General features: G+C 32.6%; 1 protein-coding gene and 1 long non-coding RNA gene across 3 annotated transcripts; one reads left to right on the top strand and one right to left on the bottom strand.

Annotated features, from left to right (window-relative positions):
- Positions 1 to 26: 26 nt before the first annotated feature.
- LOC117128407 lies at positions 27 to 8,236 on the bottom strand. Its single transcript, XR_004451703.1, has 2 exons — positions 1,334 to 8,236; positions 27 to 1,299 (listed from the first exon to the last, which is right to left on the bottom strand). It is a non-coding gene; the product is annotated as an uncharacterized LOC117128407 (long non-coding RNA).
- Positions 8,237 to 8,575: 339 nt separating this feature from the next.
- LOC103840273 (transcription factor bHLH111) lies at positions 8,576 to 15,609 on the top strand. Of its 2 annotated transcripts, none has more exons than XM_009116770.2 (7): positions 8,576 to 11,767; positions 12,494 to 13,013; positions 13,797 to 13,925; positions 14,605 to 14,673; positions 14,803 to 14,868; positions 14,968 to 15,006; positions 15,119 to 15,609. In XM_009116770.2, exons 1-7 carry the CDS (start codon positions 11,454 to 11,456, stop codon positions 15,290 to 15,292), a joined length of 1,311 nt encoding a protein of 436 aa, XP_009115018.1. In that variant the 5' UTR covers positions 8,576 to 11,453; the 3' UTR covers positions 15,293 to 15,609. The 2 variants fall into 2 exon arrangements, with proteins under 2 accessions (XP_009115018.1, XP_009115019.1); XM_009116771.2 differs by having other exon boundaries at positions 8,579 to 11,767; positions 13,809 to 13,925; positions 15,119 to 15,594.
- The last annotated feature ends 10,655 nt before the right edge of the window (positions 15,610 to 26,264 follow it).

Genomic DNA, 26,264 nt, shown 5'->3' on the forward strand with positions numbered 1-26,264 from the left:
TTTTGTTTTAAAATTATTTTTTAAAAATTATTTTAGTTAGAACTTATATTTTAATATTTAACAATTGTTTTATTAATTGTAATTTCGATTTTTTAATTGAAATTGGGTTTATATTACTATTTTGGAAATAATTAGACTAATATGACATAAAGTACACAAAATTAGCCTAATATGATATATTTATATTTTTTGGCCTAAAAAGATAACACTTGTTCACTTGAACAAAAAAAATCATGTCATTGTTACTCAAGATTTTGTCATTCTCTATAAATACACCTCTTAAATCAAACATCCGTAATAGACGGATATTTCTATTTATAGTGGACAGTATTTTATGATTTATAATTGTACAAAAAAAAACGAATTTCCTGATTTGTGGATTCATATATGCACGCACCTGGCAGTGCTATTTGACCCCTTTTTTTTTTAAATACATCGGGCAATACGTGAATCACCGACATGTCGTATGATGGGAACGTTTAATTAATTGAGTGATGAAAAAATAATTTATTTATTTGTACGGGGAACTGTGTCTTATTAATGGAAATGAAAGTTAGTTGAGAAAATGTGCGTAGACTTGAGTAAATTGCAAGATTTAACTCGTATTTTTCACTAAAGTCAATTTGGAAGATATTTGAAAAATGAAAACACTGATTTTCTAAAGTAGATTTTATCTTCTCTAAAACTCGTCGTGTTAGGAGGTGTCTGATATTTTCTACGGACTATCAGTTTGGTGGAATGGGAATGTATGGTCTTCATCACATGATTAGGTAAAGACATCGACAGTATATTTAAAATCGAGATTCAACGAAAACATAAGGTACAAATAGTTCTAAGAACACATATCATATCTGTTTTATTAGAAATCATTGACACAATCTTTTATAGACTTGTTTGATCTGAATTATACTACTCGACACAAATCAATTTCTAACACACCCAATTTACTTGACTCAATCTCAAAACCCCAAAACCTTTTGTGTTTCTCTTTGAGAATTATAACGTCAAAAGCATTAACCCTAATTCTTGAAAAACTCAAAATATATATTAAATAATCTTTTTCAATCATCTAATATATTATTTCCTATATTTTAGCATCACAAAATCTTCTAATTTGTGATCTACTAACCATTCTCTGTGTGTAACATAAGTACACGAACCAAAGCTTCACCACTGCAACAACCTATCAAGCTCCAAGTTCTTGAGCTTACATTCTCCTCTTGTTTCACTGAGTTTTACAGCTCAAGCTCACTAGCATAATATGCATCATACATCCCATCAAAGTATAAACTTAACCCCCTCCCCCCCCCCCCCCCCCCCCCCCCCCCCCCACCCCTTGAATTATCATCTCCCCTTGATTGAGTGAAAAACTTTGTGAAAAACTTCATGATACTTTTTGGACCATCAAAACTCTCAATACCTTCTAGGCCATCGAACTGGTTCTTCAAGTTCAGTACATTGATCTTCCATTTGAGTATATGACACATTGGTACGCTCCTTTGACACACCTTTTGTAAACTCAGGATACAAATCCTTCTTAGCTATACATACATGTCCACACCTTCTAGGTTCCATATAACAAATGTTCATCCTTCAAGCTCGCTCAATCTGGTTCCTCCGAGAATAACAAAAAGCAACATTATGTCCAATCTTACCACAAAAGTGACAGTCATTCTTTCGCTTAGCAACAACTTTTATGTCTTGTATCTTTGGAATCACGATCTTTGTTTTAGTTTCAAAAAACTAGGACTAAGCGTTTTACAAACTTGGTTTCTTCATTCTTGTTAACCGTTTGAGAATTAGTTTCATGACGACCTCGCTTTCCACTGAACAAACCTCTATTCTCACAAGCTGTGTTTTGATTATCTTTAGTCTTTGTCATTGATCCTGATTTTTCTTCAGCTTTTGGTTTGTCAACTTTTTGTGCTGCAGCTTTTGGTTTGTCATCTGATTTTACTTTAGCGTTTATGAACCTTATTCTTTCAGCCTCGTCATACTATTGTGAAGTTGATCCTTGATAACCCAAACCCCAATTAATTTTTGGAGACTATCCCATTGACAAGATATGATCCAGACTTGCTGATCCAATGTTCAACATTCTTACTTTCTTGTAGTTCTTAGTAAGTTGTCTTTCCAGAAGCTGACTCTTCTTAAGTTCTTTATTCAACAGATGTTTCATCTGATGAAACTTTATTTCAGACTCTTGTTGAACTCGATTTTTCTCTGCTATAACTCTCTTAAGAGACTGAAGCTCGTCTTCACCATCATTCTTTGTCATCCCACACTTTGATACACCCTTTGTGTCAGTCTGTTCCATATCTAGGATACTGACTTGAGCTTTTAATATAGTTTTATCCTTGATGAGCTGCAAGTTTTCGTGATTGAGTTCTGCATACTTGCCAAAGAGAACCTGATACTCAACTACAAGATCTGCATCTATATTACTCTTTGTACCACTGTGTGATGCATCAGAATTGGTGTTAGACACACACGACGCAGAAAATTCACCTTTAGTGATGTCTTTTTAAGGCCCCATAATTCCATGAAGAGCCACGAAATTGAGAGCATCTTCTTTTCTTTCTGGCTTTTTATCACTACAACTTCTTTTCATCTTCAGCTTCATCTTCTTTGTGTTCACACACTCTGATTATATGTGTCCATAACCATTACATCCATTACACTTGATTATTTTCTTTTGAATGATGGACACTCTGTTTTGACATGTCCAATACCATGACAATTAAAACACACCACTTCATGACTTTTATGTATTTCTTCTTCTTCTATAGGCAGTCTGACATTGAACATCTTAAGAGATTTGTGGTTTCTTCAAGTTTCTAAATCATCAGGTGAATATATTCTTGAAATTTTTGAGCTCTTTGGATGTCTTCATCAAATGTAATTCTAGAGTCTTGAGCAGGTTTTGAAGATTTAGATTCCAATTCCATATCCTCAGCCTTTAATATCCTTACTACCTCATCAAACTTGAGTTCATCAGTGTTCATCGTCAAATTTATCACCGCTTTATGTGCTGCAAATTTAGTAGGTAAACATCGCAAAAGTTTCTTCAGTAATTTTGCGTCTTCGTATTTTTACCTAAAACTTATGCTTCATTTGCTATGAAGCTAAGCTTTGCATTGAATTATCCTATCTTCTCATCATCATCCATCCTTATGTCTTCAAACTGTGATGCAAGCAAGTTCAATCTTATCCTTCTGACATCCACAGTACCCTAAAACACATTTTTAGTATATTCAAAGCCTCATTAGCTGATTCACAGCTATGTATAAGCTCAAATTGCTTTCGACCTACAAAACTGAAGATTGTATCCAGTGCTTTCACATTAAACTTTGAAAGGTTTTTCTCTGTTGCAGTCCACTTCGTCTTCGGTTTAGGTGTCTTCAAGCCATCCTCTTGCATCACCCACAGTTCTTCCCATCCAGATTGAACAACTGTCCATATATTTTCATCAGTTCCGCATAAGTTTGCTCCCATTCTCACTTTCTAATACCCATTATTCACATCATTCAGCAGCAAAATATTATGTGCCAAAATCGCCATATTCTCTCAGGATCTCACATTGGTTCGAAGAACCCTCCTTTGTTTAGGTGTTCCGCTCTGATACCAATTGTAAAATCGAGATTAATCGAAAACACAAGGCACAAAGTAGTTCTAAGAACACGTTTTCTTTTATTAGAAATCTTTTACACAATCTCTTACGGACTTGTTTGTTCCGAATTACACGACTCAACACATATTGATTTATTACACACCCAACTTACTTGACTCAAACCCTGTTGATCAAGTCTACCAATTCACTTAGGTATGAAACTCCAAAACCCTTTGTGTTTTTCTCTGAGAATTACATTGTCAAAATTTCTAACCCTAATTCTAGGAAAACCCAAGACATATATTAAATATTTTTTTCTATTATCTAATATATTATTTCCTATAGTTTAGCATCACAAAATCTTCTAATTTGTGATCTACTAACATTCCTTTAATGCTTATTTCGTTAACCAAACATAAATATCACGCTTCATCTTTTCTTGACGTGTCCTTTTTATTCTCTGAAGCGTGTGTCCACACCATTCTCCGTGTGTAACACAAGTACATGATCCAAAACTTCACCACTGCAACAACCTATTAAACTCCAAGATCTTGAGCTTACAACATATAGTCGAATGCAGATTAATCTGACGCTTTTTCTTTTGTGGTGAAGTGAATAAGTCAAAAAAATTATTTATTTTTAGCTTGTTCCTATTTATTCATTCTCTGACTCTTGATATGTTATGAATTACTAAGACCAATTCAAATGGTTCATTCTATTTTTATTTAAAATAGAGTTGATTATAGTTTATTGCTATGTTATTTTAGAGTAAAAAATATAGTTGTGGACAAAAAATAAACGAATTATTTTATTTATAAAATAAATCTACTTTTTATTCTACTATAGAATAATAAATTGAATTAGGTTGGAAAATTTTACTCTAAAATTTATCTTAAAATTAGAAAATAAAATTAGTTAGAGATGTTCGGGTGATTGAGTTGTAATTATAGAAATTTTACTGTAGAATTTAGTATGTAGGATTTTTTTTATTTAGTTGTAAAAAATGTATCTTTAAAATGTATTATCACAGTAATATATTTCATACAACAAAAAAGATGGGATTTTACAAAATGAAGTTTTTACCACCATTTTTTTTTTTAATTTTTTGGCTATATCTTTAAAATCAACATAAAGTATAATTGATTATTTTAAAGACCGTAGTAAAAAAATTAAAAATAAAATTAGCTCTTATATATTGTCGTACTTATGTTTCCAATAGCTTTCATATTATTTTACATTTTTAAAATTCAATTTACTATTTTTCCCATTAAAGAAGAATAAAACATGTCCAAAATTACCAAAGTATAAGAAGTTTTATTGTGACAAACAAAAGTTCAAAGTGTCCTATTTTTCTAATTCTCCCATTATTTTATGGAAGCGGTATTTGAAAATCTAAACTAAACTAAACTAAAGAAAACGGAGGAAGGCTTTATTAATTTAACGGAGACAGCTAAACAAATAACAAAAAGTAGATACATTGTTTGAAAAAGAATGAACATTTAAATATTATTTTAAGCAACTTAAGTTTTCTGAACATTGGGCTATCATTGTTTGGTGACCGAAGGAAAAAATAAGAAATGAACATTGGCCCATCGTTCCATTCGATCGGTCATGCACTTATAATCGATTAATCATTGCTTCTGATCTTAATCAGAAGACTGGAGCTGGTGACGATTATTCAAATAAGTTTAAAGGTTGGTAAGTTGATTAATCAATTGTTACATCAAAGTTAGTTTGGTGGATAGGTCACAATTTAGTTTGGCCTAATCAGTTCAGCCAGTATCTTATACTTTTCAGTTTTCAAATATAAAATAGTTTACTATTCTTTGTTCAAAAACTTATGAAGTATTATATAATTTACTATGCCATGTAAAAGAGGTGATTTAAAAAATATTTTATTTAAAGATAAAAGCTAATTTATAATTTGTCTTTTTTAGGTTTCATCAAAAAAAAAAAATTTCTAAAAAAGCTGAAACCATAAAACAAGAAGAACTATAAGAAACAAAGTTCTTTTCCGAGAAAGTTTACCTAAGAAAAGTGTTAGGTGGAATGTGTTTTTTAAAGTTGTGACTGTATGCCACTTCTAGAGTAAATAAGAGTAAGAGATTTTTTCAATCAGGTGAAAAAATATTTCTTCCTTTTTCCTCTAGTTACTGTTAGAATAGAGAAAAATACATAAATAAATTTACTCCAACTTAAGCAAGAGTAAATATGTTTACTCTGCTATACTCTCTCTCCCAATTTTATTTTTTCACTCATTTTTACTTATTTATTTTTCTCTCATTTACTCCACTTTTTCCAATCACACTCTAAGAAACTAACGATTTATTAAACTTTTTTGTTAGTGGTATTTTCATGTGATATATTATTGAGTTTCTTTCAAAAATAACTTAAAATTTATGGTCAAACACACAAAAAAAATTAAAAAAATTATATTCACTCTTTCAACTAATTCACGAAAATGTCACTATTTATATTAATTTTACTCAAATATTTACCGTCATCACCTATTCACAAAAATATCATTGTATTCAGTATTACCAGTCACCATTAACAACCAAAATCAAGCGTTCAATATTCTCTCTCGTGTCATCCTTAATTTCAAAATCTTGGATTTCAATATGACATTTTCATTAAATTTACTCAAATTTGATGATTCTTTGTCAATAACGAATGTGTATCTATCATAAAGAAATTTCTAAGTGTTTGGAGAAGTTCAACAAGTACTCTCACAGGATCTATGTATGATATATGAAATTTTCAGATTTTTTTCATGAAGAAGACTTATGAAAAAGTTAATGTATAGGTTAGTTTTGCAATTGACTGTTTTGTAAATCTTTCATAAAATATTTCTACAGAAGTATTCTAACTTTTCTTTATAAAAAAATGAATAGACTTCCTTAGAAGTCTCCGTAAAAAAAGAGATTAATTTGACAACTGATCGAAATCATGCAGAAATTTGACTTTTCATAGAAAACATACAGAAAAAGACTTTTCCAGAAGTTAGATCGACTTTTAGTATGAGATTTTGGTGAAACCCAATTCATTTTGAGAGAAAACTTGTTGGAGTGGGTAAAATCCAAGATAAACCTGTAAAATTGCTAAAAAGACTCCAAAACAACATAGATAGTTCCTAAACACACAAATATATACAATGGCTGAAAGTGGGTAAAATCCAAGATACATCACTACCCAAGCTTCTCATTCGACCTAAACCAAGTTCCCATCTAGCTCAGAGTAGTGTAGTGTAGTTTAGGCAGCGAAGGTTAGCTCAGTATAGTGTAGTCAGTTCGTACAAGCTAGCTGACCAGTTCAACCAGTTGTGGCGGTTAGTTTAGGTAGTGATAGTAGTGTGAGGTCCGGGTCGGACGAGTGTCCGGATCTTGTCTTACAAAATATATAGTTTTATTCGAATATAACACATAAAACATACAAAAATAGATATCTAAAATTTATAGATCTATCTTTTTATGAGGGAAAATGATAACCATGAAATGAAAACCTGCAAAAAAAACAAGATGAAATGTTGAGAAGGACATGAGACAAAAAAAAAGAGAAATTGATATAAAGTTTAGTGTGTTCAAATTCAAATAGATTAGAGAGAGATTAGAGGGTTTTTGATAGATAAACATTAATTTTTTTTTGCAAACATGTGAGAGAAAAAAAAGGTGTAAAACTTCTTTATAAAAGAAAATAAAAATTCTAATGAGGTTAAAAAAATTTGGTGTAGAAGACTTCTCAAGAAATCTGCAAATGCATTGCAGTTTAGCAACTAGTGCATTATAGTTTACCATTACCCTAACTTTACCTTATGTTCCAGAAGATATCTAAGGAAGTGTGCTAGTGCATAAGTTCTTGACAGATTCCTTAAGAAGTCTTGTACCCTTAAACCCTAAAATCAAATAGTTTAACTAGATTTAAATAAACATTTCATTAAACATAAAATCAACTTATATAATGTTTAATATATACAAAAATAAACACTATATGTCAAATTTTTATTTTTTAAAATAAATTAGGATTTCATAATCCTAAAAATATAACAATACTTATACATATTTTTCCTTTTTTTTTTGAACACCTATTTTTCCAAATTCTAAGCAATGAACAATCATGACTTTCTTTCAAAAAAGAACAATCATGACTTACAGTTCAATTTTAGTACATTTAAAATCACATCATTTAGAATTGTCTATAGTTATAAGATTTCGGTTTATTTTCCATCAAAATATTTTTTCAAACTTTCTAAATTAATTTTAAGATAAAATACATGAATAGACATCTTGAAATGTTTTATCGTAGAAAACTTTATTGTCGTGAGAAATATTTTAGGATTATAGTAGAAATGTCTACAGTTTTTTATTTAGTCATAAGAAGATAACTAGAGTTTATCCCGCACATCGTGCGGGTATATTTTTATTTTATAAATATTTAATTTTGATATTATTATATAAATTTAAATATACAATTTATATCTTAGTGTTATGTATTTTATAACTCTTTAATTTTATTGTTTAGGTTTCTTATTACTTTATTAATATAAGGGTTTGTTTTATACATTTTACCTTTTTTATTACGTTTTTGAGTTTTCATAATTTGAAATAATCAAATAAAAAATATTCTTCAACATATGATTTTTGAAAATATATAGCTGTAGAAATAAATTTTTAACATATGTTAATAACTTCATTTGTATAAAAAAAATCTGACATGATTAATAAATTTGAACCCGTTTTAGTGGTAGATGATAATTTATTTAAATAAAAGCATTATATTACTTAATTACAAAATTAATTAATGTAATATTTAATAAAAATTATTTAAAAATTTAGTAGGATTTTGTTAGATTTTTTTCTCAACAGATTTTGTTATAACTGAAAATAAAATTCAAATCTATAGTTAAAATTAATTTATTTATTAATATTCCTATTAATTATTATGTCATATTATGTGATTAATGAAATGGTCTTAGTAGACTTCTAAATAGTAGATAAAAATGGTAATTCTCTTTTAATAGAGAAGATACTAGTTACACTATATCTTTTTAAGTTATTTTTGCATTAGATTGAATTTGAAATATAAATTTAAATTTAAATTTGAAATTTGGGTCTTTTTTTGGAAAATTGCCCTATATTATTTGGCAACGGATATTTCTTACAAGCCAGCCCAATCACATTTTGTGGAGAGATCAGCTACCACTGTTTAAGTAACCATTTCTCTTTACTTCTTTGTTTCAAAACTTTTATAGACTTTGATACTAAGTTTTCTGACCTTTGTGTCTTTTTCTGGGACTTTTGATATGTACTATATCTGAGCCAATAATTCAGTCTTTTCAGTGAAAACAAACTTTATGAGCGAGTTTAAACATTCTATTAACATACCAAAACTATTGTTTTCATGCGTTGCAGAAAAAAAAAACAGAAACGATGTTTCATTCATGAATCATGATGGGCTTCGAAGGAGAGATCAAACCCCAATAAAGAATGGGCTTATGTATAAACACACCTATAGCTGGCCTAATCTTTCTCTTCCACCACATTTATTTAACAAAAGTATAAATAACAGTTAACAAATACCAATTGATTATTATCAATTAAACTTTTGGCCAAAAGAAAAAAAAACATATTGGGTTGTGATGCTATCGATTGGTTATTGACTACAAATAAAGAGTCAAATATAGATGATAATGAATTTAACAAAAGTCAACCTTAGAAATTTTGGCCACTCAATCTCTTTCTAAATTAATATTTACTAAAATATGAAAAAGAAAATATAAAGGATATCACAAAAGACAAGAAACTTTTGGAGTGGAGTTGGAGTAGGATTAAAAGGGATGAATGCCTGAGAAAATAAATAGCGCACCAAGGAACAATAATAGATTAATTATGCAGGCGTGATTATTGATTCATACTTTAAGTTATCTTAAAAACAAAACAAAAGTTAGGGCCAATATGGAATTGATACACTTTTTGCTAGGTTTCGTGTCACCAAACAAGCTAGCACCTGATGATTTTACGATATAAGTCAATGCTATCAAGTAACACTCCTATTTAAAATGAAAACATGTTAATAAGTATTTGGGCTCGTGACTTTTATAGATAAATAGCAGTATGTTGGATAACCAAACTAATACTGGTAGGCTATTTTATTTGTACTGTTTTTACAAGACATGTATGAATACATGGACGTGTGGTAAAACAAGAAAGATGGGTGCTTCCTTGTTTGGTGAATTGAAACTAATATACATTAATATTAAATATTTCCCCTTGCTTTTGGTTATGAAAAAAAAAGATATTAACATATTAATCAATAATCACGCTCATATATTTAATTAGCATATCCGTATTAGTTTAAATTATTTTTTTTTGGAATCATGTGTCCACTTTTTATAATAATTGGACACCAATAAAGAAGTATAAGAATTAAAGTTATTAAACCCTATTGCACTCTACACCTCGTCCTTCGCCCTAGTTTTTTTGTTATTTATTATGAGAAGCTCAATTCTTAGAGTGGTATTAGGACGACATGCATGTACAAACCAATCAACATATATGTGGTCATAGACTCTTGATCATTTATCATTTGAGTCTTCGTATTTTTTTATTCGTCTATGAATGTCATCTCAAGTTCCTTAATTTTACACATGTTCTAGTTTCATCATCTGAAAACTGGTTGTCAATCAATTCGTTTAATTAACTTTCTGTCGGGAAAAGAAAATTTTTCTTAAAGCTGGAGAGCAAAAGAATAAGAGTTGTTCAAAACCAGTGTAGCAAAGAAATCAGCTAAATAATTGATTCTCTCGGAATAAACTGAATCGAATTACTTGAACGAAAGAAACATGTTTATAGGTTGCAGCAGAATAGTTCTTAGTTCTTGCTGTGGTGGAGGCGTCTCTTGGAGTATGCGGGCAGGGCCGGCTCATTGGGGAGGACAAGCGATGTCCCCCATATAATAATAATTAAAGAGTTTAATTTTTTATAAATCTTTTATATATATATATATATATATAAATTATAAATATAACAAAAAAAATTGAAAAGGGTCTAAAATTATTTGATATATATAGTTTTATTTTCATTACAAAATATACAAAATATTATTGATTAAATTTTAATAATACTTTAAATATCATTTGTATATAAATTTTAGCGGGTAAATAATTTTCTTTTTGTCTTATGACCTCCAACAGTGTTGAGCCGGCCGTGCATGTGGGTTGTGGTTTATAAATTGGACTAAATATCAAGTCCAATCTTCACATATAGCTTTTGAAAGTGTATCTCTCTGAAGAAAACATGTTCAGGAATACTAATTGGTCCCAAACTATTTATAGATTCTACTTTCTAGCAATATTTGGAAATAAAAGCTGTTAAACTGGGTATTTTGGTTTCTTCTCTGTCGTGATTAGTCGAACTCTTGACCATGAAGACACTATATATCCTTGGATGGCCATCTGATTTACTAGTTGAGTTACCGATGTTGGATTCGAGGCCAAATTTTGGATTCCTACTAAATATAGTTTCTAACAGATGATAACATATTTGTTACTGAAGAAAACCCCAATCACCTTAAAAAATGTAACAAGCTCATGTAGAGGTCAAATACATCTTCAATTGACGTACGATCTTACGCAGACCGCATATAGCAACATCTTCGGTGGCTTAAAGACATTTCCATAAATCTGTATATAATATTAAATGTATCTTAGTGGACATACCCCACTCGCATATTATATTGTCACCACCATCGAGCGTATCATATTCACAAACACTTTATATATATTCTCTAATTCGCATATCCTCTAGACTCTTAACCAACAACAAAAAAGTTTGAAGAAATAAAGAAAATGATAAGGGAAGAATGTACTCCAAGTTCGTCATGGTGGGAAGATGTTCATCATGATGATCATGCAAGCTCCATTTCAACTTCTTTTTACCATAAGAATAGTAATGGTAACAATAATAATAACTCAAACGCAAACTGTGAAGGAGACAATCTCTCGATCTCAACGGTCAACACTTCAAATCGTTTTGACCTAACCGCTGAATCATCCAGTCGTCACTCTCTCTCGGCTCCGGATCACCCTGCTTCCACCTCCGATGAGTTGCTCCGAGACCACGTCGTCTCTTCTAATAATCATCTATGGAGTCTTGCTTACTTGTAAGTATTCATACGTTTATTCGTCTCTATACGTACGTATTATTATGCTTCTTTTAGGTCTGCGTTCGTACTTGCAATTTACACAACGGTTCTGTAGATTCAAAGTTTAGTTTAACTTTTAGTTCTACGCTCCACTCCATCATGATATCGTCTTCTTGGTATTGCCTTTTCTTTTCTTTTTTAAGATAACTTTTATTTAAAAAACGAATGCTTTCAAACCTGAAAAACAAAATAAAAGAACATTAGAAACAAAAGAGAGGTCTAAAAGTTGGTTTACAAAAGTAAGTTAGTAGCTCTTTTGAATTATTGTTACCCAACAAATGATTTAACATTTGATTGGTGAGGGTATGCCTATTATTTTGCACTTATGATTCATCTTTTATTATTGGCCACTCGAATATGTAGTTTTTTTTTTTCCTAAAACACTCGAATATGTAGTTTATTATTATTAAACAAAAAAGGTTGGAGTTATTGTAACTATTTGTATTTACTTAAACAGAAACGTAAACGCAACTAAACATTATCATCTCGTATGCGTTTAAAGATTCCATATGTACTTTAAAAATTAAAAATGCAGTGTTCCTTATTTTGAAAGTAAAACAAATTAGCATATAAACTACACAAATTCATAAATAATTTTTTTTAAACGATCGGCCCATATTTATCTTAAGTTTTGTAATTTATACATACATGCACTGATGATTTATTAAGATTATAAATGTACAGGCCTGGTAGAAGTTTAGGAGATCAAATGCTGGATCATCATCATCATAATAATCACATAACATCTTCAAGAAATAATTCATCAACAACATCAGAATTACCTTTTGAGCCAGTCTGCGACAACGCCAACGGTTGGATCTACGACACAAACCAAGTAAGGTACAATCAAAGTAGTGACCAAAGGCTGTCAAAGTTGACGGATCTCGTAGGCAAACACTGGTCGCTTGCGCCACCGAGTAATCCCGACATGAACCATAACCTTCATCATCACTTTGATCAGACAAGCGATGATATTTCTATGTACAGACAAGAGTTGGAAGTGAAAAATGAGGAAGATCTTTGTTACAATAATGAATTAAATGGTGGTGCGTCGTTGTTTCGTGATGCTATAGAAAGTTCAAGAAGTTTCCTTGATATAAGGTTAAGCAGGCCATTAACGGATATTAATCCGTCGTTTAAGCCATCCTTTAAAGCCTTAAGCTTATCTGAGTTTGGCAAGAAAGAGCATCAAACAGCATCACTGGTACGCATACATCATCAGTTATGTTTATATCATCAAATATGTGATTTTCTTCCCTGATTTTGTTCATTAGCAATAGCGTATTTAATTTACTAATTCGCTTAAACGTTAGAATTTACAATTAATGGACTTAACGTTTGATATCTCCTTTGCAGCTTTAACCTTGGTGACGGATGTTAGTATATGGATGTGAAACTTTATTCTTAGAATTTTGATGACAAAACCTATTATTACATTTTAAAATATTATAATATTTTACGAAAACAAATTTTGGTTTTACGTGATTTTCAAAAAAGAAAATAAATGTTCTTTCTTTTCCAAAATGTTAGATGGTTCAAAAGTTTCCTTTACTTTATTTTATAAGATGTTTTACAAATTCTATGTAGATTTTAATAGTATTTAATTTTTAACAATTCAATTCTACTGTTGTATGATTATTAAAAATGTATTTCTAACTAATTTAAATAAGTATATTTGTATTTACTAAGTAGCTTTTAATTTCACGTTATTATCCACAGCAACTTATATTTTGGGGACAAAGTACTGAACTTTAGAAATAATTTCTTAACATAAATTTGGTGGTATTTGGATATTATTTTCCTTATTTATCTTTTTCTGCTATCTGCATGCTTTTTCATTAGAGTCAAATTCACCATAAGAGTTCATTCCTTGCATACCACATTCAGTACCACAGATTAATCTAACATTTCGTTATTCTACACATGTACTATGCCAAATTGCCAATTAGAGTCTATGCACCTAACGCTAACCACGAATTTGGAAAAGCTATTTTCGCAGGCAACTGTGAGGTTGGGATCAACAAACGCCGGGAAGAAGAAAAGATGTGATGAAGTCTCCGATGAGGCCTCTAAGAAGGCTAAGTGCGGCCGCGATTCCACACATTCGCCGGATAAGGTAATCTTTAACCGAATATGTTTGTGCGTGCACCCAAGTAAGTAATGAACGTATACCTTTATAAAGCAGAGCGATAGTGTGTATATGTCTCACATTCCTAGCTGGAGAAATAATTCACTAATATATAAAGAGCAGAGATCAATTTATTTATCATCAGTGGTTATTAGTTAGAAGCTTTTGATAAACTCGATTTCAACATGGTATCATATAGCTACTTGATGTTAGGCAACTCCATAAAAATAGTTCCTACAATTGCCCACACATGAATATGAAGAGGAACGTAGATGAATGAATCAAATCTCCTATCAGTAGCTGAAGAAATTATTTACTAATATATAGAAGGGTATACGCCAATTTACTATTGTTAATTTGCTTGAAAGTTCATAATAAACCTTAATTTAAAAATTAACTATTTAACAAGTGAATCTATGTCGAGAGTAAAACTATATACGTTGACAAATACTGAATTTGAAGATTAATTGTTTATAAGAATTTTCTAAATTATTGTTTGATTGAGAATCTTCTATTGAGACATATGATAACAGTCAGTAACTATTTTATGTACTATATTTGCCAAAAGTATAATAATGATCTTTTTATGGAAAATGTGGTTTTGAATGAAATTAATATTAGTTTATATAAATATACAAAAGAGGTTATTTTGAAAAATAAATGGCAGGATTTACCCAAAGCCAAGCTTCGAGACAAGATCACGACTCTACAGCAAATTGTGTCTCCCTTTGGAAAGGTACTACAAAAAAGGACTATTCAATTTTTCTTTTTAGACTTCATTTTCTTATATATATTTCTCTTTAGTTTAACGTTCCTATTTTTGGTACATGAAGAAAATTTTAATATTTGTTTGAAAATCTTTCAGACGGATACTGCTTCGGTGCTTCAGGAGGCCATCACATACATAAATTTTTATCAAGAGCAAGTAAAGGTAAAATGTTTACACGTAGGAAAATATTGATTGTTGCATGCACATGCAAGCCCTTAGATCTTAATTGATAATTTGGTTGGCCTTTTTACGATCATGCAGCTGCTAAGCACTCCTTATATGAAGAACTCATCAATTAAGGTACGTAACATTTTCAGGAAGAATATGTGTGGATCTTTTAAATATGTTTCTCAATAGATATTTTGCTAACTATATCTGGTATTCAGTTATAACGGTATATGTATGGTTTTAGGATCCATGGGGAGGATGGGACAGAGAAGAGCACAACAAAAGAGGACCGAAACATCTAGACCTAAAGAGTAGAGGCCTTTGTTTGGTTCCTATTTCTTGCACCCCAGTCGCCTACCACGATAACAGTGCAACTGACTACTGGAGTCCCTCGTATAGAGGTTCTTTGTATCGCTGATTATGAGCACAATCAACTGGTATGTGAAAAGAGACCGATTTGATTAGCGATAAAACCATTTGAAACATCTATCGGTGATTTTGCAGTGGAGCAAGCAGTAGAAAAAAGAACATTATATGTATATATACTATACATATTAATCACTGGGGTCGTAGTTATATGATTTGCAGATGTTCCGCTTAAACATGTATTATAGCCTTATATTATACAATAATATTGGGGTTTGATTTAGATATAATACAATGTAATACAAGATTAGTTTACTTATTACAAGGCTTTATATACATAGAGAGTCACCGATATTGTTTCAATCTCAATGGTATGAACTCACAAGATCATTAAGAATAATTCAATTCTTATTATCTTAAGAAAACTTTCTCAAAAACTTAAGCTCTCACAAAAATCTCTCTCAATTCATAAGTTATGCCACACCTTGGCATCTCCTTATATAGATAACTCCTAAACAAGCATATTTCCTATTTCTTTCACTTTCCAAATATCTTTAGGATGTCTTGCTCCACAAACTTTTCCTTCAAACTTACTTTCAACATTCTCCCCCTTAAGCTTGAACTCTTTTCTCGCCAAGTCTTGTACACCGATAAGATCTATCATTTCTCTAAGCTTGATCTTTCCAAGCGCCCTTTTGAAAGTGTATCCCTTTTGCTTGTGTCTGGAAACATGGTCGCAATCCCTGAAAGCGGAGCCACTTTCAAACAAGTCAAAGAAGGCAACCCTTTACCTCTCCATCAGCTTTAACAGTGTTTATCATGCCTCGAGAATCAGGTTTAGCTCCTCTCCAGTCGCTTCTTGGTTTTGTTGAGCCATTTGCAAAATGCACAAATTGGTCATTATTCATAACTGGAATCTTCTCTAAATCTGTGTAATGAGTACTCCATCTTCCTTTCCGGAAACAACCAGCCAGCTCTAAATAATCTGCTTCTTGTATGCTATGAACAACAACAATACTGTCCCTTCCTACACTAAGCCAATCATAGCTTGGTCTGCTTCCTAGGCTCTTGTTTGATCGCACCCAGTCACCGTCTTCACAAACTGATAGCATTTCTGCATATCCAGGTGAGACATTCCACAATGTCTGTCTACTAGTCACATGTGCACTCGGAGTCCCATCCATGTTGAGTTTCATTATTTTACCAAAGGTTGCTGGATTCTTGTTTGACCATCCAAGTCGTGCTTGGGTGATAGATGGTTTCGTATGAATCTCTTGCTTCTCATGAAACGGTTTAACCTTTTCAATATCTGTCAACGGACATGAAAACGGCTTGTTCCAGAAACAGAAAGCTATGCCTACATCACCTTCTTCATCTACGTTGTGCATCACAACATTACTTTTGAGAGTAATGTCTTCCCATCCATATGACATGGAAGAAACTGACGTCTTCACTCTGACGTAGTCTCCAACTTTAAGCTCTTCCACACGATCCATCTCAGCGGGATCAACTTTCGAGCCTCGAAATGCTCTAGGAAACCCGACTCGTAAGATCCCAGCCTTATAACCATATAAAATAGTACCAGCACTATCACGTGATTTTCTGTGCTAACCAACCCTTGGCTCTCTAACATCTCTCATGAGTTTTACATGCTGATCCATGTCCAACGGAACCAACTTAACAACTTCACTTGCCAACACACGAGCTTTCACAGAACAAAATGTGACAATCATGTCCTCCCTTTCAAGAATAATTTTCAGAAACCCAACACTCTTAGGCTGAGCACCTATCCATCCATGTACATGCGTTTTTATGCCTCTCTTTAACTTCACCCAATCCCCTATCTTATAGATTTTAGGTGATAGATGAACTCGGTCGGTTTGTCTATTCGCAGAAGATTTATGGTCATCTTTGCTATTACTCAGAATACTGTCTTCATTTTGTAACTCCAATTCATCATCTTGACTAATATAACATTCTGTTTTAAAAACAGAGACATTTTCCAGTTATACTCTATCTTTGAAAGCTGCATTTCTGCTTCTCTTTCAGATGGAATCATATGCCTTTGCCTCTTCAGTTTTTCTCCTTGAACAAGTTACTGTATAAGCTCAAGTCTCTTCACAGCTATAGACATATCTAGATCTTCTTCCTTCTCCTTGAGTGCTCTCTGAAGTGAATGTATTTCATCTTCTCGTCTCTTGACAATCTTGTTGGCTTGGTTCAAGAGTTGTGATTTGGTTCCAAATCCAGAAACCGCCACGGAAACCTTATTTCTTTTGACTGAAATCATAATATTCATTCGGTCTAGCTCTCGCTCTCCAAGATGATAGGACGACTTCATAACATTAGTCTCCTTGTCTCTTTCCCTAAGCTTATGCTTCAAATCCTCAATCGTTATGGCCTGTGAAGCTAGCTCCACGTTTGCTTGCTTCAGCTTCCTTACATTTTGGTCTTCACACAACTTCTCTGTTCTCAACCTCTGTCTCTTCTCCTCTACTTGCTTAAACCCTGAGCTTTTGGCGCTTAATTCCATAACAGCAGTCAACACTTTAACTCCCTCCACGGTCTCAGTCGCTCTTAGCCACTCGTACATACACCAAATGTCTCAGGAGACTTGTATATAAGAACATATAAAGTTCTTTAGAAAACATAAAAAGTTCTCATAATTCCTTACGTACAAATCTAATTCTTTTATATATGATCATATAACCATTAAATTTCTTTCAATAAATAAATTTAAGGTATTTTATTTAATTATATATAAATAACTGATAAAGAAAAAGAAATTGATAAAACATATATATTATTTCTCCAATTCTACAATTAGTTACCATAAATCATTATTTGTAATATTACTTGTGTTATTTGGCAATTATATTAATTAGTTCTATATTACCTTTTATTTTTAGATCTGAATAAAATAAATAACTAATAAATGTCAACAACTAGTCAAATTATAACTATTTTAAAAACTTAACCTATTAACAATACATAAGAAAAAATTACTTAAGTGACTTCTCAATTAATATATAGTATGATTTATCTCTTTAAAACCAATGATAAATTTGGTTGATGTAAACATGAAAACATGTATTAGAAAAATTGTAGTCTAAGTATTTTCTCTCATAATTTTGTCAAATCACAAACCACACTTTCTCACTCATTTTTATATAGTATTTAACATACAACTTAAATAGGTTTAATATAGCATTTGCAAGTTATTTGGAAGACATTAAAGTCCTGAAAGAAAGTTTCCTCCAATCAGAGATCGTTCATGTATCACGAACACAAAACTCAAGGGCGGACAGCCTAGCACGCAGTGCCAGGAGACAACCGTCTTTTGTTGTTCACATGGATCAATATACTCCGATTTGGTTTACAGAGTCTGTATGAGTCTGTATAAGTTGATGACAAAAAAAAATGGGTTAAACAAACCATTTCTTCCTTTAAAACATACATATTTTAATTAAATCTGATTAATTAATAAGAATAAATAATTTTAAATTTTTAAAATATCGAAATGTTGTTGTTTTTGGCATATATACTTAATTTTAATGTGAGATAAAATATTATATCAAAATAAAATATTTGTATTTGTATAAAAATTTGTTAAAATTTTATTATTGTACATTTAAAATTTTTATTGTACCGCAAAATATACATCTCATTATTTTTAAATAATTTATCCTACTTGCAATTTACATTATATTTTCTATCTTTGACTTTAACAATCGTAGAATAGGTCATTTTTATTGATTTATCTTACTTAATTTATCACAATATTTTAAAAACACATAAAACTAATTAGCTCACATTTATAGTAACACAAAAAATACATGCATCTCGACAAATAAATAAAATTAAATATATAAGAATATAAAAGAACCAAAAACACAACAAACATATTTTATTATTCTTCCCTCTTGTTTTTTTATTTATATCTCCTTTTTTTTTACTATTCAAAAGAAGCATGCTAATTTTATTATAATCAAAGCTATATGAACTATATTAATAGAGTATTAACTCAAGGAAAAGCATGTGAAAAATACTTAGATTAATGTAATTTTAAATGACTTACTAAATAATAAACAAATGAATTACCATATAATATAATTTTAAGTGACTTACCATATAATAATTTTAATTCATCTGTTTATATTAATAGATGAATTAAATAACATTTCTTGATTAATATAATTTTAAATGACTTACCATATAATTTTTATGTTTTAGAGTATAAAAATATTTTAATCATTTCTAAAAGTGATAATGTATCTATGATATCACATTGTCATTGGAAAATAATGAGATTTTTAAAAAATTATGTATTTGGCTGTTCATATGAACCATTTTAGAATATATATACATATATATAGAGTGAATGAGTGAGTTTAGTTAATATTTAATTAATATAATTTTAAATGACTTCACATATAATTTTTATGTTTAAAAATATAAAAATAATTTTAGGTTAATAAGTTTAATTGATATTATTAGGCTTACACTAATTAGTTTTCTGGAATCTATGATTTATTGTATTCACTACTAATATAAATATATTAAAAACCGTTTTATAATTGTTTTTGTAGTATCATATGTATTTAAATGTATATTATCAATTTATAAAATGTAATCTATGATATTTAATTGTTTTAATAATTAAATTATATTAATTCATCTATATTAAACATCTTAAATTATAGATTAATTAACATCAATTAAACAGCTTAATTCATCCAAACATACAATTAAACATCTTAAATATAGATAATTAATATAATTTAATTATAGAAACAATTAAATATCATAGATTACGTTTTATAAATTGATAATATATATTTAAATACATATGATACTACAAAAACAATTATAAAAACGGTTTTTAATATATTTATATTAGTAGTGAATACAATAAATCATAGATTTCAGAAAACTAATTAGTGTAAACCTAATAATATTGATATTCAAAAGAATATGGGATATTTACATGGTCAAAGTCATTTACAAAGTAATCATGATTTAGTATCCCTCCACATTTATCGGTCCCTATTTATATCTTTTTTTGTTTTAACGTTGATTTATTATGATATTACAATTATGAAAAAAATTACATAGACGATTCGACAACCGACAGTACTACTTGCCTTATGAGAATTTATGTCTAACTGCATCACCTGAGCCGTCATATGAAGACCTACACCTGACTGGCCTTTCTTCCATAATGTGCATAACTGTTTAATAAATCGTTTTTTCCGGGAATTGAAACCTGGACCTCTTCTAAAGCGCAATCTATAAGAAATTGTATAGTTTGAGATTCGAACCATATCTGAGTGTAAAAGTCTTTAAACCTTAACTAATAGGCTATAGGGCTTCCACTCCCTATGAGATATACTCCCTATTTATATCTTATAACCAACATATGATACATGATATAAATGTTAAAGTAGTACTCCAAATTGATATCTCAACACTTTTAAGATAACAATATGGAGTGATAATTGAGTAATTATGCTATTAACGATCGTTAAGTGTTAGGATTTATACGTAAAAGTAAATGATGTAAGAGATGTAATAGATCTGAAATAATGTGAATTATAAAACTTTTTTTTACAAATAACTCTTTTTCTTTTTGGATAGGTTTTTTTTTTTTTTTGACATCGAAAAGAAAACAAAAAATCCTATTACTCTGCAGCCGTTAGACTAGCTTCAGGGGCTAGCCATATGGGTGCAAAGTCATGAACAAAGGAAGTTATCTCGCGTACTCGGCCACCTTTCGCAAGACTGTCTGCGCGACTATTTTGAGTTCTTGGGATATAAGATACAGAGAAGTCTTCAAACTCATCCGATAATGCTTTAACTTCATCTAGTTCCGCAGCTAGGGCAGGCCAGTCCATATCTGTTCGTATGATCTTAACAAGTTGCTCACAATCTGTTTGTATTTGAATTTCTCTTATCCCCTTCTTTATCAACTCTTGCATTAGATAAGACCTTCAGCTTCTGCATGGAGTGGTGTAGCTACGCGACTATCTTTCTTTGTCCCGAACAAGCTTGGGTTCTCTCCATCCAACAGCACAAATCCAATTCCGATAGCTTCAGTGGCACTCGTCCAAGACGCGTCAGTTTGGCAGCGCCATCTCTGTGGAATGCTAGGCGGTCTCGACCGTGACGCCTCTAATGAATGTTCTTCTCCCACGATCTCAATAATCTCTGGTACACATTGAGCTAATTTCCAACTCTCCGCTTCGTTTGTGGCAATTTGGATAGTGTCCAATGGTGAAATGTCTTTATTGCTAAAAACTTTTTCGTTTCGTGCTTTCCAAATATACCACATGAGCCATGGAAACGATTCCAGTTGTTGCGAGTTCACACCTTGAAGTCTGGCTTGGTAGAACAGATAGTTGATGTTTTCAAAGAGGGAGTTACGCGGGAAGGATCCCGGAGACGTTGGGACAGAGGACAGGGCCCAACACTGAAGGGCCGGAGGGCACTCAAACAGAGTATGGTGGATCGACTCTGCCTCTGCTCCACATCGTACACAAGAGCTGTCTTGAGTACAGTGACGCACCTTTAGTTGCTCCGCCGTAGCAAGGAAGCCCGAGATTGCTTGCCAGATGAAATGCTTCAGCTTCCTTGGCGCTTTCAGCTTCCAGGTGGCTTTCTTTAGCGCAGTGGTACTGGGCTCTAGGATAGGTGGTTCGTTTGCTCTTGTTCGAAGCCCATGAGCTGTCTCGTACCCGGATCTTACCGTATATAGTCCAGATTTTATTAGGTCCCAGCTGTAGCAGTCATTGCGTCCCGTCCTACTGATACGCAGGGTCTTGATGTGTACGATATCCCCTGCACTTATAAATTCATTGAGTAATTCCACATTCCATGTCTGATTTTGATGGTTAATCAAATGGTGGACTCGCAAGTCCTGATCGAACTGGTTGCTTCTTCGTGTGGGGGGGCGTGCAGGAGTCACAGGTAACCAGGGCTCTTCCCAAACTTTAGTATCCAAACCATTACCAATCTTTTTTCGTAGCCCTTGTTGTAGGACTTGCCTCAAAGCCGTTAGACTCCTCCACCCATATGAAGGGTTGTTTGCGCTGCCTGATGCCATCGGGTTGGAGTGTCGGTAATACCTGCCCTTCAGTACTCTGGCTAGTAAAGAGTTTGGATATTTGAGAAGACGCCACAGCTGCTTTGCCAGTAAGGCCAGGTTAAAGTCTCTGAAGTTTCGGAACCCCAAACCTCCCTCGTCGAGAGGGATACATATTTTGTCCCAGGCGACCCAATGCATTCCCCTGTTGTTATCTTTGGTGCTCCACCAGTATCTTGACACAGCTCCAGATAAGTTTTGGGTGATTCCTTGTGGTAGTAGATAGCAAGACATGACATATGAGGGAACGGCTTGAGCTATTGACTTGATCTGAACCTCCTTTCCGCCCTTTGATAGGAGTTTCGTCGACCACGAGTTGGTTCTATTATTTAGTCTCTCCTGGACAAAGCTGAACACTTGTTTCTTAGATCCACAAATCTTTTCCGGCAGGCCGAGGTACATTCCCATTCCACCTTCTTGATTAATGGCTAGCGACCTTTTCAGGTCAGTTTTTCGGGACGCTACTACCTTAGAACCGAACAGAACTGAAGATTTAGCTTTATTCAGTTGTTGTCCTGAGGCATTTCCGTAGACGTCGATGAGTCTCATAAGCTCTTTGCACTCATTTGGCTCTGCTTTCCAAAAAAAGAGACTGTCATCTGCAAACAGAAGGTGTGAAACCGAGGGGCATGCTCGAGCAATTTTAATTCCGGTGATTTTCTTTTCCGCTTCGGCATGTTGAATCTGTGATATCAGGACCTCTGTGCAGAGAATGAAAAGAAAGGGCGATAAGGGATCGCCTTGTCTGAGACCACGGGAGGGAACGATGCGTCCTTTAGCTTCTCCATTAATAAGAACTTGATACGATACGGAGGATACGCAGCATATGATCCAGTGTATCCACCTCGCGTCAAATCCCATTTTCTCCATAAGGGTCTCGAGAAAGGTCCACTCTACTCGGTCATACGCTTTACTCATGTCCGTCTTTATGGCAACGAATTTATTTTGGCAACTTGGGTTTGTACGAAGGGCATGGAACATCTCTTGTGCTACAAGGATATTGTCCGTGATAAGACGTCGAGCCACAAAGGCTGATTGTGTTTCCGAGATTAACTCAGGGAGGATCTTTTTAAGGCGAGATGAGAGAACCTTGGAGATGATTTTATAACTGACGTTGCACAGGCTGATCGGTCGAAACTCCGTCATGGAGGTTGGTCTTTCTGTCTTGGGGATCAGACATATATTCGTCTCGTTTATGCGCTCATCTAGCTCTCCTGTGGCAAAGAAGACTTGGACAGTCTTCACTATATCTTTCCCAATCACTTTCCAGAACTTTTGGTAGAAGAGACTGGTCATCCCATCCGGTCCCGGTGCTTTCTCTGGATTTATCGCAAAAGCTGCTTCTCTAATCTCTTCTTCTGATGGTTCTTTGGTTAAGAGAGAATTCATATCTTCGGTAACAGACTCGGTAATATACTGGAAGGCTTCTTCACCATCTCCTGGGCTGGAGGATGTGAACAAGTTTTGGAAATATTATGTTGCCAAATGTTCGATTCCTTCATCTGTTTCAACCCAATTCCCCATTGAGTCCAGGAGCTTCGTTATCCGGTTGCGGGCTCTGCGTTGTTTTGTCTTTGCATGAAAAAACTTTGTAATCCTATCGCCTTACTTAAGCCACATAGCTCGGCTCTTTTGTTTCCAGTAGAGCTCTTCTTCTCGATAAGCTTCGCATAGTTTCCACTTTAACTCTAGCTCTTCTTCACTGGAAATGTTGTCATCGTTTTGCACCTGGTCCAGTCTGCGCTTTAACTCCTCGATGATCTTCTTGGTGTTCGATGGGTTGCCTCGTTTCCATCTAGCGATAGCTCTGCGGCACTTTCCAATTTTCTCGTACAGTTGGGTAGGGTCGCTTGCATCCTCCAGTCCCCATCCCTGCTTAACTGTCTCAAAGAAGCCTTCTTTGCCGAACCACCTTCTGTCGAACTTAAAACCTCTGCGTCCTCTTTGTTCCTTAGATTTTATTCGTACTAGGACAGGTCTATGGTCAGAGCCCCAACGAAGTAGATACTCCACATCAGTGTGGGAAAAAATTTGGTGCCAGTCTTCATTACCGACTGCTCTATCAAGACGACACTATATTCTTCCTGATCGTCTACGTCCTGCCCAAGAGAAGATATTACCCGAGTGGGGAATACAATAAATCATAGATTTCAGAAAACGGTTTTTAATATATTTATATTAGTAGTGAATACAATAAATCATAGATTTCAGAAAACTAATTAGTGTAAACCTAATAATATTGATATTCAAAAGAATATGGGATATTTACATGGTCAAAGTCATTTACAAAGTAATCATGATTTAGTATCCCTCCACATTTATCGGTCCCTATTTATATCTTTTTTTGTTTTAACGTTGATTTATTATGATATTACAATTATGAAAAAAATTACATAGACGATTCGACAACCGACAGTACTACTTGCCTTATGAGAATTTATGTCTAACTGCATCACCTGAGCCGTCATACGAAGACCTACACCTGACTGGCCTTTCTTCCATAATCTGCATAACTGTTTAATAAATCGTTTTCTCCGGGAATTGAAACCTGGACCTCTTCTAAAGCGCAATCTATAAGAAATTGTATAGTTTGAGATTCGAACCATATCTGAGTGTAAAAATCTTTAAACCTTAACTAATAGGCTATAGGGCTTCCACTCCCTATGAGATATACTCCCTATTTATATCTTATAACCAACATATGATACATGATATAAATGTTAAAGTAGTACTCCAAATTGATATCTCAACACTTTTAAGATAACAATATGGAGTGATAATTGAGTAATTATGCTATTAACGATCGTTAAGTGTTAGGATTTATACGTAAAAGTAAATGATGTAAGAGATGTAATAGATCTGAAATAATGTGAATTATAAAACTTGTTTTTACAAATAACTCTTTTTCTTTTTGGATAGGTTGAAGGAAGAGAAACATGAGTCACATCCGGAAAAGGTTTCTGCCCAATGGAATAAGTCGAACCTTAAGAGATTTCTCCGAACAAACTAATCCTCTGGGACACTTGTCCTTTCACCAAATTGCATATCCTAATTAATGCACACGCGCAAATAAATCAAGTGATATTAAGTACATCCGTAATTTTTATATTATTTAAAAGAAAGTTGCAAAAGAAAAGAGAGAACCTCCTCGTGAAGATACCTTTTTATTTCACTTAACGGCATTTTCATTCATATTCCATTTTTTTCTTTAAAATTGAGTAAAAGTGAATATGGAGCAAAAAATGCTCCAACCCAACTTCATATCTCATTCTATAATGAAATTTATTCTATAAATAGAATAATATATTTTTTATTTGTTCATTATTCAATTATGGAGTAGAAAATAAAGTAAAATTAGAATAATTTTACTTTATTGGAGTTTAACGTTGGAGATGCTCTAAAGGTAATCAAAAACTTAGAAGTTTTTATATTTTTTGTAACTTAAACTTGGAAGTTCAGATTGAGTTACTGTGTTTTCTGCTCGATGGAAAATTCTGATTTAACTTTTAAATCTTTTACCTCCCGTGTGATGAATTACACTTTGTCACACAACTCTATCTTCTCTTTCTTAAAATATGCATCTTTTCGCCATTGGAGAAAAGATCTGATCTTTCTTGGAACATTTCGTTTTCTCAATAAAAAAAACATTCTCTCTTTCTATCTCCCCCACCCAGCAACAACACTTTCTCTCTCCATACCTAGAGACAATAATTCTGGAACCTCCTCTGCATAACAACACAAAACCCATACATACGTGTATAAAAAAACGACCCACTCGTTATATAAACACTCTCTTCACACACTGTCCAAAGTAAAACAAAACAAAACCCAAAGCTCGCTGTCAAAATCTCAATCTCGTAGGGTTTTTCTCTTCTTCTAGAGA

The sequence above is a fragment of the Brassica rapa genome, chromosome A09, assembly GCF_000309985.2.
Source record: "Brassica rapa cultivar Chiifu-401-42 chromosome A09, CAAS_Brap_v3.01, whole genome shotgun sequence".
Lineage (NCBI taxonomy): Eukaryota > Viridiplantae > Streptophyta > Magnoliopsida > Brassicales > Brassicaceae > Brassica > Brassica rapa.